The 17,544-nt window shown below is 41.1% G+C and overlaps 1 protein-coding gene across 1 annotated transcript; it reads right to left on the reverse strand.

Annotated features, from left to right (window-relative positions):
* Nucleotides 1-2,980: 2,980 nt before the first annotated feature.
* On the reverse strand, nucleotides 2,981-14,748 carry cnn3a (calponin 3, acidic a). The gene is made up of 7 exons (XM_068581731.1): nucleotides 14,540-14,748; nucleotides 5,858-5,979; nucleotides 5,711-5,777; nucleotides 5,377-5,514; nucleotides 5,154-5,270; nucleotides 4,640-4,786; nucleotides 2,981-4,008 (listed from the first exon to the last, which is right to left on the reverse strand). Exons 1-7 carry the CDS (start codon nucleotides 14,594-14,596, stop codon nucleotides 3,667-3,669), a joined length of 990 nt encoding a protein of 329 aa, XP_068437832.1. The 5' UTR covers nucleotides 14,597-14,748; the 3' UTR covers nucleotides 2,981-3,666.
* Between the last annotated feature and the right edge of the window lie 2,796 nt (nucleotides 14,749-17,544).

Consider the following 17,544-nt stretch of genomic DNA (forward strand, 5'->3'; position numbering starts at 1 on the left):
GCACAAAGCAGTGATTATTCCTGAGCAGTGGACGGGTTGGTGGTGGGGGGCTTTTGAATGAATGCCATTACATTCTCATGAAGCCCATTGGCTGCTCACTCCTCCGAACACAGAGTGTGTGATCCACTCATCACACAGAGAGATGACTGAGTGCAACCAGAAGGATGGAGGGGGCTACTGCTAACACACATGGCAACACATCTTCATGGCTCTTCAAACTATAATCATAATACTTCATTTTAAATAACACTTTTCAAGATGCTCAAAGACGCTTTAAACAGGACAGAGACAAACAGAACAAAACATAAACAACATAGAAAGACAATGGAGCAAACAAAACAAACAATCCCAAGGGATTAGCAGGTGAAGGGTAAGGGGAATAGATTTCCAAGTAAAGGGTAGGGACCAGGGGTTTGCATGTAAAGCAGGGGTGGGCAAAGTACAGCCCATTGGACCTTTTAATCTGGCCCACCAAGTATTATAATTGTTTTTTTTTAAATTATTTTTTATTTTATTTTGGTGGAATTATTATTAATATTAGACCTGGCACTATGGGTGTACATGGCATTCATACTGTTGAATCAGTAGCGCATTGTCATACATTATAACATACAATAACATCTACTTTTCACAGCTATAGCCTTAGACCAGCTGAGTGGAGCTGTTTAGCTGTCAGGGATAGGACTTTAAGTCATGGGTTCAAATTTATAAAATTATACCACGGAACTGCATGCTGGGAAATCCTGTCAAACTCCGTCGCGGAGAGCATATAAATTAGTTCAGGCTATTGGTCCGGCCCTCCACAATATTTTCTGTACCTCATGTGGCACCCTGGGAAAAATAATTGCCCACCCCTGATGTAAAGGGGAGGGAACAGGGGTTAGCAGGTAAAGGATAGGGAGCAGGGGTTAGCAGGTGAAGAGTAGGGAGCAGGGGTTAGCAGGTGAAGGGTAGGGAGCAGGGGTTAGCAGGTGAAGGGTAGGGAGCAGGGGTTAGCAGGTGAAGAGTAGGAAGCAGGGGTTAGCAGGTGAAGAGTAGGGAGCAGGGGTTAGCAGGTGATGGTAGAGAGCAGGGGTTAGCAGGTGAAGGGTAGGGAGCAGGGGTTAGCAGGTGAAGAGTAGGGAGCAGGAGTTAGCAGGTGAAGGGTAGAGAGCAGAGGTTAGCAGGTGAAGGGTAGAGAGCAGAGGTTAGCAGGTGAAGGGTAGGGAGCAGGGGTTAGCAGGTGAAGGGTAGAGAGCAGAGGTTAGCAGGTGAAGGGTAGGGAGCAGGGGTTAGCAGGTGAAGGGCAGGAAGCATGGGTTAGCAGCTGAAGGGTAGGAAGCATGGTTTAGAAGGTAAACTGTAGAGAGCAGGGGTTAGCAGGTAAAGGATAGGGAGCATGGATTAGTAGGTTAAGGGTAGGGAGCAGGCGTTAGTAGGTGAAGGGTAGGGACCAGGGGTTAGTAGGTGGTGGGTAGGGAGCACAAGTTAGTAGGTAAAGGATAGGGAGCAGGGATTAGTAGGTAAAGGATAGGGAGCAGGGATTAGTAGGTAAAGGATAGGGAGCAGGGGTTTAGCAGGTGAAGGCGAGTTTGAAGAGGTATTTTTTGAAGGCTTGCCTAAATTGTCATTATGTCATGAGACAGAAAACATACTTAATAGCAGCAACATTAGGATTATGACGGAAAGCTTCTTCTGTCTCTGCTAAATAAAACGATTTAGCCTAAATATTCATAAGTCATTCTGCTGAAGTAATTGGTGGAGTTGTTATATAATATGTGGTCATTTGCAGGTGAAATATAATTGCATTCTAGAAAATGTTGGATCTTGTATTTTTGAAACATTATTTTTGATTGGTTCTCCCTCTTGTTTTGTTATGACCTAACAATAAATAGCAAGTGGCATATCTATCTACATTTTAATCGACATAGCTGAAATGTGTGGTAGCATTTGCTTGGATAAGTGAACATAACATTTCTCACCATGATTGAAGAACTATGCTGATTTAGGATTCAACTTAAAACCACCGGTCCAGCTGAACCATCTCATTTGGGTCCATTTACATGGACAGTTTTCTTTTATTCGCTTGCATGGATGTAGCCAGGGGGCTCGCTGGCTATGAGGAAGATGAAGTGCCCCTTCTTCATCCTGTTTACAATTCATTCTTTAAGTGGAAATAGCTGTCAGTTGGCACACTCTGTGAGTAAATGCTGAATCACTGTAACAGGTCAGTAATATATTGTGACTATTGATAGGGAAAGGTCATCTAACAGTAGGAATTGACTTATATCTTAGCAAAGCATATACTGTATACAAATAAAAAATTTTTTATCCAAGATGTACTCAAACCCAACACTATGCTACACTCTGCTGGCCCATGTTGATGCCTCTTTGGACAAGACACTGAACACCAAATTGCTCCCGCAAGTGTATGAATGTTGGTTAGTCCTGATGGGTAGGTGGCACCTATTCAGTATGTGAATGGGTAAATGATGACAAAAAAGCACTTTGTAAAACAAAAAGCGCATTTGTTTGTTTGTATGTATGTATGTATGTATGTATGTATGTATGTATGTATGTATGTATATATATGTATATACATATATATATATACACACATATATATATATATATACATACATATACATATATATATATATACACACATACACATACATATATATACATATATATATACATATGTATATATATATATATACACACACATATATATATACACATATATACATATATATGTACACATATATATATATACACATACATATATATATATACACACATACACATACATATATATACATATATATATACATATGTATATATATATACACACACATATATATATACACATATATACATATATATGTACATATATATATATACACATACATATATATATATATATATACCTTCATAAAAATATATATCTTTAACTAAATGTAACAGGGTGTAGACAGACTTCCAGAATTTAAGGCTTTATTTATAACATTTTCTTTACCGTACAACTGGGGACTGTTTTACAATGAGAAACATTGCAATAAATACAGTTTAGGAATACAAGGGAATAATATGAAAATATAGTTCATCTAAAAGGAAAAAGGAAGTCCGTCAGCTTGGGTTTGGTCACCTGCACTGTCTGTGCAGCCATCATTAAAAGAAAAGAAAACACACTATCTAGGAATTAAATGTAGTAAAAACACCAGTATCACAAAGTGTTGCAGGATGATAACAAAGGCTGAATACAGATGCAGCACAGAGAGGAGCAGCTTATTGTTGAATTCCTTTCACATGGATCATCAGCCACGTTTCAGTCCTGGAATACAAACTGCAGCTTCACCGGATGCTACGCCGTCGCTCCACCAAGTTATCACTAGTCAGTGTTCCAATATTAAGACATCTTTAATTGAGTGGGTAATAAAACAAAAACTCTGAAGCTCAAAACATTTCCATCACTTTATCTCATTAGTCTATGCCACTACAGCTTCTTAGAACCTTTTGCTGGTCAGATCAGAGAGTGGAGGTAAAGAAGGAAAGCACTCAGTCAGGGCAACATTTCATTGTGTTCTTCCAGAGAAGAAAAAGACTAGTGAGGACAGCAAAACACTTGCTCTGTTGTGAAGTTGATAAAATACACTAGTTAATACTGATTGGAGCTGGAGCTCTCCACTAATAGTCAATGCCCTGATCATTGTAATGGGAGTTGTAGTCGTCAGGGTAAGGTCCGGGGTACTCGTCCTCCTGGAACTCCGCCTGATAGTCACTGTCGCTGATGTCGGAGCCGTTGGGGCCGGTGCCCTGGCTGCCGTTGGCGTGGATGACCGGCTCTGTCGGGGGGGCGCAGTACTTGGGGTCGTAGACCTGTCGACCCAGCCCATACACACTCATACCCCTCTGAGACGCAACCTTGTTGGTGCCCATCTGGAGGGAGATGGTGGAGTTGTCCAGCGGCTGCTGCGCCACCTTCTGGTCATAGATGTCTCTGCGGGTCCCGGGGGCTGACATGCCCGCCTGCAGAAAGGTCGGCACACGTTGAAGGCAGTACACATATACTCGTACTGAATGCTTCGTTTCGGACACATTCTTGTAGATAAATACTTTTAAAGTTTGGGTAACGTTGAATCCGAGATTTGTTTGTAAACACATTCTACATGTTAGAATGTAGTCAATCATTTGCATATGAAAAGACTAAATGTTATAACTTAAAAGGGTCATTTTAACATTTTAAACATCATTGCAATATAAGAAATGTTTTTTGTGACTCCTACTAAAAAACATTTAACTTCCTGGAGTCATAAAGCCAAACAATGTGCATGAACAGATACAATCCTCCAGTTGTAGCTGCTTCATCAGGTTTATACAAGACAAAGACCTGGCAGTACTGCCATGTGTCAAGGTTCAGGCAGGAGGAAAAGACCCAGCATAATCACTGCAGTTCCAGGATAAAGTGCATGGCTCTATCCTTACAATGGCAACTCAGCAGCGTAAACATGGAACTGTGTCCCCAAGCCACATCAGACTTTTATATGGATAGAAAATATGTGTTATCATATTAAGTGTGAAATAGTTTTGGTCTATTTTAAAGATTGTTTGAATAGAAATAGATCGATCAGTGCAGCATTATAGAGATGTAACGCCTAACCTGGCTGGCTCCTTTGTTGGTTCCCATCTGCAGGCTGATGGTGGTCTGGTCGAAGGGTTTGTCAGTCTGAGTCTTTGGGTCGTACAGATGTCTTCTGGTTCCATAAGCAGTCATTCCAGCTTGACTCGCACACTTGTTTGTCCCCATCTGAGGGCAAAAGACCAGCAATAACATCTCAACAAATCCAATCGCACATCAGTCGAACTGGTTAAACTTGGTAAACTTGTGGCACTCTTAGTCCAATCTGTTTTGAAGGAACTGCTTCATTATTCCCGTTTCTGTTGTTGCATTGACAACATTAACGACATTGGCTGCTCGGCCTGCTTTAAAGAGCCCAATGATTGTTTCACTGCAGAGAAATAGGACTCTCGGGAAAATACTGAATCTGTTTATTTCTCTGGAACTAAAGTGTGTATATTTAAAGCTACAAACAAAAACATCAGCTCTCAGTGACGTCAGCCTAAAGATATAGGTTCATGTGTTTAAGAAGCACTTAATCACCAGCCATAGTTACCTGCAGTCCAATGACACACTGACCGGCCTTGATCTTCTCATCGTCAAAATGTCGCGTTTGTTTGTCTGCATATTTCACCCCGATGTCGACCTTTGTGTCCATACCTTTAGTCTTTGCCTGACAGAGAAGACATGCTGGTCAAAGGACATTCCATTGGTTTTCCTACAGCAGTAGAAAGTGTCTTCCTCTAATAGACAATGACCCTCTGTACTCGTTCACTCACCATGCTGGCCAGCGCAAGCAGTGTGGTCTGGACTTGAGTCATGTTCCCATTTTCAAACAGGTCATTGGCCTCAAAGATGTCATTGGGCTTCAGGCCATAGGCCAGGATGGCTTTGATGAAATTCCCAAGGTTTTCCAGCTGCAGAGAGTAACGGAAAAAAGAAAAAAGAGTGAAGGGGGCTGGGACAGGGAGTCCAACAAAACCAGGAGGAAGCAACAACACAGCACAAATAAAGCGGTTAGGGAGAAGCAGTGAAAGCTTGAATGAGAGCCTGACATGCTGGGACGGGTCTGAACGGAGGGGGCTTCTGTCGTTTCCAATTCACAGGTCTTACCTTGTGCCAGTTTAGCTGGGAAAGGTTGATTTTCCTGACAGAACCAGTTTGCAGCTTGTTAATCAGTCTGAGTGGAAAGAAACAAATCTCTCAGAACAAAATGTGATTAGCAACTATGGAGGATACAAAGACAGACAGGCAACTTACTCGCAGAGGATGACTCCATCCTTTAAGCCTTTCTGGAAGTTCTCTCCAATAGACATTCCTGTCACCTCCTCTATCCAGAAGATGAGCTCCTCTTCCTTTTGTGAGTCATATTTCTGAGCAATCTGAAAAATAGTGTTTAATCACTATGGGCTTGGCAAAGTTGAAAAAATTGAACTGATTAATCGCATTGTGCGCCAAATTCAATAATTAAGTAGAAACTTAAAAAAATTTTTTTTATCAGTAATGTTATCAGAACAGTATAAAAGGAGCAACAGCAAGCTAACATACATACATATATAGTATATAAATCAGTTTTCTTTTTTCCCCTGAACATTAGTATTTTAATCAGGAAACAAATTAAACAGTGTGTTTAGTAGTAAGGGTCCCTGTGAGGGACAGGGACTGTGCCTACAGGAGCAACTTAAGTTGTTAAGTGTCATGCCCAAGGACACATCGACATGGGCGAGCAGAGCCGAGGATAGAACCACCGATGCTCTGACTAAAAGGACGACCCTGCTCACCACTGAACTATTGATCCACCCAGGTGTTTTACAAACTGACACACAGACCAGCATTTGGGCTCTTTCAGACCTGGTTAAACTATAATTTATAAGATAAACGTCCAAGGTCATAACTAATAAGTATCATTTATATGTGTTTTACATCTATATAAATGCAACAAAAACAATAAACAGCAAAAGCTTAAAGCTGCTTAGCTTTATACTCTCTTGACCAGAAGATTCACAGATGCAAGAAGCAACGGCATAATACATTACTGCTCTACTACTGACTAATTTAGTTATCAAACTGTTTTTAACTTTTCTCTGAAACTCCCTATTTAAATTAAATTAAATAAAAAACATGGTTACCAAGCACAGCCCTTGGAGACAAACTGTCTGAAAATGTGCATTGCAATGTTTGATGTTGTATGATTCATTCATCAAGACTACAAAGAGCTCTGAGGGAGGGGTCCGAGAGGCCTTCCAGTGCGGCCATCCAGCACTGGGATGATTGGAGGACACTGTGGCTCAGTGTTGAGCAGGATCATCTTTCAATCGGAGGATTGGTGGTTCGATCCCCGGCGCCGCTAGATCATGTCGATGTGTCTTTGAGCCAGACACTTAACCCCTAAAATTGCTCTCGTAGCTGTGCCTACGGAGTGTGAATATGTATGAATGGTTAAAGTTACTGATGTGGCACCTTCCATCAGTGTGTGAATGGGTGAGTGATGTAGTGTTAAAGCGCTCTAAGTAGTCGAAAGGCTATGAAAGTATTGGTCCATTTAAATTTTACATGGTTCAGAAAGACTGACCCTTAATCAAATCTCTGGCCTGTATTCCCTTGGTCAACATTATACAAGTCAGACAACAGCGAGGGTGATTGTAAGAGTGTTGCTGAGGGAAAGGTTACATGTGTACAGAAATCCTCGTCCCATCTCTAAACAGTGTAAACAGCTGACAGAGCAGAAACGTCCCACAGGGTCTCTGCTCATGCTCAGCTCGCCACGGAGTCCGCTTCACTTTACAGACGGAAACCATCTGCTGTCCATGTTTCCTGAGGTTGGACTTTGTCAGACAGCTCGCCTCCACGAGATCACAGTGACAACTCTTTTCAAAGTCTCCTGCTCGCGTGGTATATTGAACTCAACATATGTTTCCTAATGCAAGATTAGAAATGACCCAATTTCAAGTACCTTTTTCAAAACTTCCAACAGGAAACATTACACTGTGAACTACATTAACAGATCAGTCAACAACTAGTGAGTCATTCAATCTATGTAATGAAGCAATAACAATAGCCACCTAATTCTTGTTAAAAACTAAACAACTTGAAACATGTGATCCTATCTTTTAAATAACAACATAATCAGCTGAAATTGGCTCAAAACAAGATAGCTAGTGCAGACTGTTCTGTCTTGCTGTATTGTTGTTATTATCCCACAGCCTTTCCCCAAATGAAGTTCAGAACCTGCAGATCTTGGCTTTATGTGTTCATTTCCTGCACTTAAACACAGTCGTAACATTGGACATAGGTAACATTGGTCAATATTCATCCTCATAAGGTGTTACACACTATGAGCCTTCTGATTGTGCAATGCCTCCCATGGAAGTGGGGTTCATCAAACTTAGCTAAGAGGAGAGAGATAGATGAAAAATACAGTGAGAGGATGTGGAAATATATTTCATAATTAATTATATGTCAATATTAAATCAATTTGATCATTTGAAGGCACTAAATTATTTTGTCAATAAATTTTACAATTTCACAGGATTTAACGTAACATCCGGTATAAACCCTGCACAACCACTTCTCCAACCAGCCAGAGACACAGAGACGCTTCCCTTGTTGCTTGATCAGATAGAGGTCATGACTCTGTACACCTTTAGGTTGGAGTTACACGTTAGATCTTCTCGACTCAAAAATAACTGAATGAAAACTGTCATTTAGGAATTCATGTGAGGTGCTTTATGTCTGCAGAGTTTGACAACAGAGAGGAACTCTACTGAAAGGCCAAAGAGCTGGAAGGATTAGAGAGGGGGGGATTCCCTTTCTTCATTTCTCCCAGCAGTTACTTTTAAGGAAGCTTGACAATAACGCTCAGAAAAAAAATCAGGCACTGGAAAAAGGGATTTAATTATTTTGATGAAGGCATTAAACTGATCTGCTAGGTTATGATTTGAGCCAGCTGGAAGTGAATGCCAGATAAACCCATAATGAATAAATACACCATTCCATCTCTGTCCCCAAAAGCATTTATTGATGACTGGACAAAACAGCTCACGTTTAAAAAAATAGGTTAAGCGACACAATGTCAAACCAGAGTGATAGGTTCTGTGCTTGGACCAATTTTATTCACCTTATTTATGCTTAATTTAGGCAATATTATCAGAAACCACTACATAAACTTTCATTGTTATGCTGATGATACTCAGTTATACCTGTCCATTAAGCCAGACGAAATCAACCAGGTCCCTTAACTTCAAGCATGTCTTAAAGACATAAAAACCTGGATGACCTGCCACTTGCTGATGTTAAACTTAGACAAGTTTTTTTTATCTGGCCCAGGAACACCTCAGAAATCAATTATCTAATGATATAGTTTCTCTTGATGGCATTGCTCTGGTATCCATAAATAAATACTCTCTGCATTATCTTTGATCAGGACTTAACTCCCACGTAAAACAAATATCACCACAAGAGAGCTTATAGTACCATATTACCCCACTAGAGAGCTCATAGTACCATATTACCTCACTAGAGATCTCATAGTACCATATTACCCCACTAGAGAGCTCATAGTACCATATTACCCCACTTGAGAGCTCATAGTACCATATTACCCCACTTGAGAGCTCATAGTACCATATTACCCCACTAGAGAGCTCATAGTGCCATATTACCCCACTGGAGAGCTCATAGTGCCATATTACCACACTAAAGAGATTATATTACTATATTACCCCACTGGAGAGCTCATAGTACTATAATTCATGTCTTTCAATGCACATTACTAACTTTACTTAGAGTGGCTGTGTCAGGAGCAGGTTCTTCTCCTGCCTCCTTGGCCCTGACTTCAGCCCCCCTGTTTCCTACCCTCTGCCCCCTGGCCTCTGCCTCCTGCCATGGCGACCCTGCTGATACCCCTCTTCTCTATCTTCTTCTGCTGACATAGACTGTGGTTATGTAGATTGGGGCCCATGCCTATTTCTCATCATATGAATCATTTCTGTAATATTCGTTGAATGTGCTGTATATCTGTTCCATTATTCATTCTGGACACATGACATCTATTGCTTCTGTTCATACGGGGAGAGAGATCCTCCTCTAGTAAAACGGTGATAACCAAATCATCCAAACAGTGACTCAACAGCATGATGCAGAGTGACTGAACCAAAGAGATTGCTATTCAGTAAATATATAACCATCTCCTGAGTTTCAGAAACACGCAACATACCACATACTGTGGTTAGCAGAGCTATTTCATCAACCCAGGGGCAAAGCCTGTCTCAGGAGAGGAGAATGCTAGCTGGAGGGCCGCCAATACTCAATACATTGTTTATTATATAAAATGCTATGCCATTGCAAATTCCCAAAACACAAGGTAAGATCTTCAAATGTCTTGTGTTCCAAGCACACTGAACTCAAATTCCTTTATTCAGAAAAAGAGAGAAAAACGTAATTGGAACCAGATCGATTAGTCGTACAACCCCCCCCCCAATTGACCTGGGTTGTTAAATGATGCTGCTACCATTCTGACTTCTACGGTTCCTCACATCATGTTTCGGCCTTCCAGCTCCTCAGCGAGGTGACAGATGTGGTGTGGGATCTTTGTCCTTAGCTAAAACTAGGATTATCTCACATTTCAAAGCCTACGAATTCACCAAAAAGAGCTTATTTTCTTTCTCTTCAAATACAAGTTCTATTTGTCATGCCATAACATATCCGGTTCATAACTACTAGAAAGAGCCCCAACTTAACTGAAACGTTTGTCTGCTACCCAGGCTAGGAGAACACTGTGATGCCCACTGAGCAGACTGAAGATAGAAAGCAGTGGGCAGAAGGCCAATGGACGGGTCCTCATCAAGGGGGTTTCACCAAAGGATTTCAGGAATGTGATGTATGCAGCAGGGAAGAGCATGGACTACTGATCACACCACATGCAATGGAACCCATAAGGGCCTCTGCCTGACCTCGTTTTATTCACTTGCACTCTCTCAGAGAGGTACTGCAATGAATGTGGGCCTGTGTGAGTCATTCTACTTTACAGATGGAACAGAGGGTTTTTATCTTGAAATCCAGACCTCTGTCAGGTGATTGAATCCACCCATCCACAAGGTTTGTTTTCTTGTTTCTGCTACTTTGGATTTAATCCAGAAAACAAAACTAACACAACACACACACGGACAAAGAGGCATTATTGACAAGCCCTCGTAGCAGCTCTACTTCTTTGTTTTGCAGACTGGCATTATAGGAACAACAGTTATGACAAGAAATGACCAGCTGGACCTTGCTGGTAAGCAAGATATCTATATTTGACGGTAAAGCTAGGCCGAACCGACCCCTAGATAGAACGCCCCCACCTAGTCTGACTCCCCCTTAGGCTCCCCAGCCGAACCCCACACCTCGGCAGAACTAGGCCCCCCCTGGCCAAACCTCCCCCCACGCACACCTAGTATGACCTCCACTTGGCCGAACCCCGGCAACCCCTATGTAGATATCTTTACAGCACAACACTTATTTGCGATAATGTCCCAACTGGTCCTTTTTTTCCCCATTCTCCTGAGGTATTTTTTTCAGGATACAAACTGAAATTCTGGCCAGACTATATTTGTTGCACCTTTGAACAGACCATTTGTGTTTATTTGCATCACTTGTGTAAGAAATGCCGGAGAGGAGGGTGGCTTATCTTCAGAGAGATACCCATAACATTACTACCACCATGGACAAAATATTAAGAAATACAAATTATTATTGCACAATGCCCACATCGACAGCAGATGTGCAGGTTTTAGTCCCGGATGCACAGTGATGCCCTCCCAATGGTCCAAGGAAGGCCAAAATAAGTGTCAAGAGGCCGATAAGAAATTAGTCAATCTTTGCCGTATGATGCCCATGTTGAGTTTAAATGTGCCAGTTAGTGTGCCAGTAGTATTGCAGTGCATCCATCTCTGAGACATCTCCGATCTGAACAAGATTTACAGAGGCTGGAGAGACAGTTGTTTTCTCTTAAAACATCCACCGAGTTCCAATCTGAACCAGAATTAAAATATGTTCCATTAAAGAGGTTGCTCTCTAAGGCTTGTGTAGAATGCTCCTGAAAGAAACCAGAGTGCCTACAGAGAGTCAGCGCTTGAGTTGGAAAAACAGTCCAACTCGCTAGCTCTCCCAGGGAAGAACCATTCTCCCATTTTAGCAAAGGACGGGGCGTACCATTTTCAAATGTATTTGAAAAAGCACAATTTAATAATTAGAAAAAAACTGTGTGGGATATGTCTTGGAAATAGGTTGTTTGTTAAGGCCGTCTATACTTGTAAATTATTATCTTGATGGAATATGTTCTACAACACAGAATGCCCTTTAGAACCCTTTAGGGCTCACTGGCTCCACCTCAATAGGAGGCTCCTGCAAGAAAATCGCTCTTTAGGGGGGTCGACAGAGTTATCACTTAAAGTGCAGGTCCAGGTCATCAGATGAAATGTTTTATGAACATTTCAGTCATTGCCTTAGAGGAAAATTATTATTTAAATAATGTACAGAGTATAATAATCTTTACTTGATTTCTTTGATATAATATTTGCAACCAGAAGTTACATGAAACAGGGCCCCATCACCGCATCAGTAAATATTCAGGCGAAGAGCGAGAATGCAACACTGTGTGATACATTCAGAAGAATTTCTGTGAAAGGTTGAAGAGGAAAAAAACTGCTGACATCTGTTGACTATTAGTGACCTTTTCCTTAAGGGTATAGGTGTGAATCTTTATTGGCCTCATGATTCGATTACTACCCAATGCAAAACAGTTCTCCAGGACCGTGAGGAGAGCCAAGCAAATTAGGGGCAGGCAGCCGATGATTAAAGTGAAGGAGGCCTGACCTCAAAGGTGGACCAGATACACACACATCTTGCGTCCTATTACAACATACTTCAGCAAAGATGGAGAGACGACGGGAAAACACTTCTTTTCATTAAGGGGGTACTAACTTTGCCTTTGTGGAAAGTCTGGTATTCAGCCGACTACATCATCAGAGAAATAGATCATCAAAAGGATCTGATATCTTAAACACCACTAATCATACCAAAATATTGAATTCCACACTGTGCCAACTCCCACAGAAGAGTGATGCGTTTGCTATAACATTACATCAATTTGCTGTCAAAATTTCTGTTCATTTTTGACGATTCAGATTCATACATTGGTATTTTTTAAAGTTGGGATTCATATATTGAACGGCGCTGAACCGCCATGTGATGAAATAGTTGGCCACTTATCTCTACTTCGTTATGATCAACAAAAAGCAGTCAATCACTCAGACCAGTCCAACAGAGCGGAGCTCAACATCCTGCACATATGCTTTCTCACACAGATAAAACAAACAACATTTGAATCATAGAATCGTATCATTAATGATCTGCATAAAGTACCAGCAGTAAAACACATGGTTGTGGATCTCTTAAAGTTTGATTTGTTCCCTTTTTTGTTTTGTGCCGATCTGATCCGTACCTCTGATATGAGATATGTTCTAGGATCCGTTAATGAGTGTACTTTACTGTGTACTCTACTGAACAGAACTTGAACCTGAAGCGTTATCAGTTCATATGTCTACCCTCAATTCCTGGTATCTCTGGCCATTGGCAACCAAAGGCCAAGGATTGGTTGCAAGCTGGCAAACACTGCGGGCCCTATTCTTATTTATTGACACTGACCTCTTTTTTGTTCAGCATTGATTTGACATGATTGGATTTGATGTGAATATATTTTGATTACAATTGAAGCATTTTATTAAATATAATTTGGCATTTACAACTTCTTCCGGCAGTGTAAGATCATATTCACACACTTCAGGACTGCTACAGGAAAAAATATCATAGTGGAAACACTTGCTCTGTTTTAGGTGCTAAGGTGAAAGTAAAAACATCTGAAATAACAGAAATGACCGTACGCCTCAGAAGCGATGATCAGTGATTTGAAGTGAGTGATTTGAGGTTAATGATGGAAAACATGCCATAACAGCACCACGGTTCTTTTCTTTAGTTCTCTTCATATACACTTCGTTAGACAGAGCTGGATCGGTATAATGAAGCCAAATGTATGTGATGAACATGCACTAATGTCAATGCACAATGCTCTTTAGTTAACAAATCAAATGATACTTGTTTAGCAATGCAGCCTCCTGATACACTGCTGCGTATTTTCTATCCTAACATGAAACAGAGTGAGTGAACAGATGCTGTACATGTATGTATATGTATGAGCACAGCCCCAGCTGGGCCCATCCTGCCGGGCCCATCCTGCTGGGCCCATCCTACTGGGCCCATCCTACTGGGCCCATCCCGCCTACACAAACCATCAAAACTATTTGTGTTTTGATCATGTCAAAGATTCTTGACAATGCACACGGTTCATCTGATCACTGAAATCAGGTCACTCATGAGCTGTAATTCCATGACTACATTTGAAAGGGGATCCACAAACAAAGAGGGACGGGTGGAAACTTCTTTCCCATCATTGAGTGGGGGGCGGCCAAGGAGAGGTTGGACTAGGTGTTGTTTTGGGGTAGGTCCGGCCTGGGAAGGGGGGGGTTAGTCTAGGGGGGCGGTTCGGCCTAGCTTTACCGTCAAACATCCGTCAAAGTTAAGAAGCTGGGCTAAACTTATTCAGCGCTCTCATTCTGGATTTGTGACACAGCATGAAAAGAGATTGGGGAAGGTTTGGGCAGCCTCTCCTGCCAAGTGGACATTAAAGTCGCCTAGTGGTCGGCATGTTGCTTTTCTCTGAGAGAAGCAGCGAGCTAACGGACTGTTTGGGAGACCGTCCGGATCCTTTGTTCCCGCAGAGCGGGTCTGAGAGGTGCTCCCCTCGGAGCGGGTCTGAGAGGTGCTCCCCTCGGAGCGGGTCTGAGAGGTGCTCCCCTCGGAGCGGGTCTGGAGACACGGAGGGAACACCAGGACTTGAACACTTACTTTGTTTCTCACTTCAGCAGATAGTCCGTAGGATGGCCCCTTGTTAAAATGGGTCATTTTCTTGATTTTGCTCGAACCCCCAGATTTATATCCTCGGTATCAGCTCCAATGTAGCGCAGGCCGCGGAAGGGAAATTCCTATGAAGAGCAGCGCAGGAGGAAAGTAGTCCGCTGGGCTTCACTGGATGAGCAACAGAGACGGGACAGTCTGCAGCGGAGGCTCAACGCGAAACACGTTGACAAATGATTGACCTGGCCACAACTACCAATCACAGCAGCCGGTGTGTATCGGGCTCCTCCCCCTTCTGGTGCTTTCAAGGATGAATCAACACGAATGAGCAGAAACTAAAGTATTACTGAAACTGTTTCAGGAATACTTTAGGTTAGTCTGTTTCAGTGAAACAGAGACGGTCAAGACATCAATGGGCTTTCAGTTATAAATAGAGCTGCTACGGCAGCATACTATTCCACCAAGAGTTAAAACAGTGATTGCGTCTATATCTATATCTATATCTACAGATCTAGATCTATCTATCTATCTATCTCTATCTATCTATCTATATCTATATCTCTATCTCTATATATCTATCTCTATCTCTATATATCTATATCTATATATAAAGAAGTCAGTTTGGGCACACCTCATATGTTGATGTTTTTCTTTCCTTTAATAATGACTATTTTAGAGACAAGAGTATACTTCAGACATTATATTTATTATTTACATGTGTAATAGTTTTGGCCCCAAAAGAAAAATAAGAATTAGCTGAATAAAACTCAGTCCCCACAGTGTTACATGTCAGGGGAGAATACTGTTGACTTCATGAGATATGGACATCAGTGGCATGAGAATTGTAACATACATCCATGCACAATAACTAGATGCACTGTGTTGAGTGTTGCAACTATATTTCCCCCAAAATACCCTTCATTTTTAAATTTGCAGAAATGACCCAAGCTCATTCTTGAAACACAACGTTGCATTTGAGCTCTGAATACGTTGGGCCCTCTGCAGTCGACTCAGTGGTGGATTGAATAGTTTTACACTGTGATTTGTTTGTCCATATTTTGTCCATCTGATATTCATTGATCCAATTCCAATACTGCTAACCTGATACTCACATTCTATTTCTATTGTGATGTTTTAAGAATAGATGTTAATATGAATACATCTTTTTACAGACACGTTTTTTGCACTTGACACAGAAACCGGAACTTATCCATTTTTAAGTCTTCACTTTTTGATGCTAAGCTTCCAGTTCCTTTGACCAATGACTGGAGATTCCTTCTGTTCTTTTGTTGCTCAGAGGATCTTTTTCTCTTTCTTCCCTTTCACTTGTCAGTATGGTGTAACTGTTGTACAGCGTTTTGTTCTGCATGTACTAAACACAAGTATTTTTACAAACCCTTTCATAAAAAAATAAGATATATTTGTGAAGAGGACTTTCTACAACCTAAAAGCATGACAAATACAGACAAGTGCAGAGCAGTCCTCTCAGCCATCCTGTAGTGTTTCAGAACTCTTTCTGTTCGGTACTCCATCCAGGAACAGGAACCACAGACCAAAAAAAGAAAAACGGAGCTGTGACAATGCTACGGACACCAAATCACCAACGGATGAAACAATACCCCTTTCATGGACCTGCTCAGTCAAACAATGGAATAGTTATCAGCAGTACCTGACAGGAGGAATGACGGACGCTGAAGGACATCTGTGTCATTCATTCGTTATATACTTGACTATTTTGACATATAGACATTTTAGATATGTTTACAGTGAGACATTACTGACTTTATAGAGTGACTTTGATGTTTTTATCGCCGCTCTAAAAGCAACATTTAGTGGTTTTTAGTTTGTTGCACTCTTCAAATCTCTCAATATTGTACACTGTTTCTTTGAGGAAAAACTGGATATTAAAATCAAATACAAAGTGTTCATTTGTTTATTTTCTGTTGGCAGTTGTTATTTCAGTGTATATTTGGAGAAATATTTTCTCAACTGGAGAAGAAGACAGAAGTGCAGTATGACATCACACATGGGGAACAGAACACATACACTCTGTTTCAGAAAGCAGTTTAGTGAAACTAAAGTTAGAGAGTTCACCCTGAGGTGGGGAGAACTGGGTTTTGCTAACAGACTGTGAACCTGACCTGTTGCTGGTCTGTCTCCTCCCTCCCACAAATTGAAGGTTACTGTCAGTCAGAATGTAAATCGTGTTGGATGCGTGTTACTCAGGGAAATATAAAGTTACTACCTTAATGAGTTTTTTTATGAGAGGACAAAAAAAAGAAATGACGAAGTTGAGTCCCAAGATTTCTTTCCATTTTGAAATGCAATATTGGAAAAATCAAATACCAATATTTATAATGTGGCCTTGAATGCCTGGAGAATAAACGTATGCCATATTACCATAACTAGCTTTATATTACCATATGGATATGCTATTTTTGTCCAGCCCTATCTGAATGCATCATGTGTAGACATCTGATGGACTGGAGCTGCTTTGTTAAACTCAGGAAATGTACTTTCAGCCACTTTCCAGCTTTAATTCTTGCGAATGTAAAAGATAAAGCTATTTTGGGGCCAGTGTGTCATGTGTCTTGCATCTTCAACCATGGTTACAATGCCAAAGTCCCCTTCCAGCCCTTCGCTAAACACTGGCAATGTTACATGTGTACTGATCAGTTAATTGAGTTTATTTTGTATAGCCTCAAATCACAAATGGCAAATTATCCTAAGAGGGCTTTACAATGTGTACACATACGACATCCCTGTCCCACGACCTCACGTCAATTCAGGAAAAACGCCCTCAAAAGGAGAGCAAGAATGAGAATACTGTACATTATTATCCATGATTTTATTACAAAAATTATGCATTTATTCTTTACATTACATTATCTAACAACAGGCAAGATGGACCAAAAGGCTACACTGGCACCATTTTGGCCCCATATATTCATTTCAGAATATGGTATTGTATTATAATTATTGATGTAATTTTAATG

This window comes from Clinocottus analis, unplaced genomic scaffold (assembly GCF_023055335.1).
Source record: "Clinocottus analis isolate CAN_PGR_092001 unplaced genomic scaffold, fCliAna1.0.p SCAF_18, whole genome shotgun sequence".
Classification (NCBI taxonomy): domain Eukaryota; kingdom Metazoa; phylum Chordata; class Actinopteri; order Perciformes; family Cottidae; genus Clinocottus; species Clinocottus analis.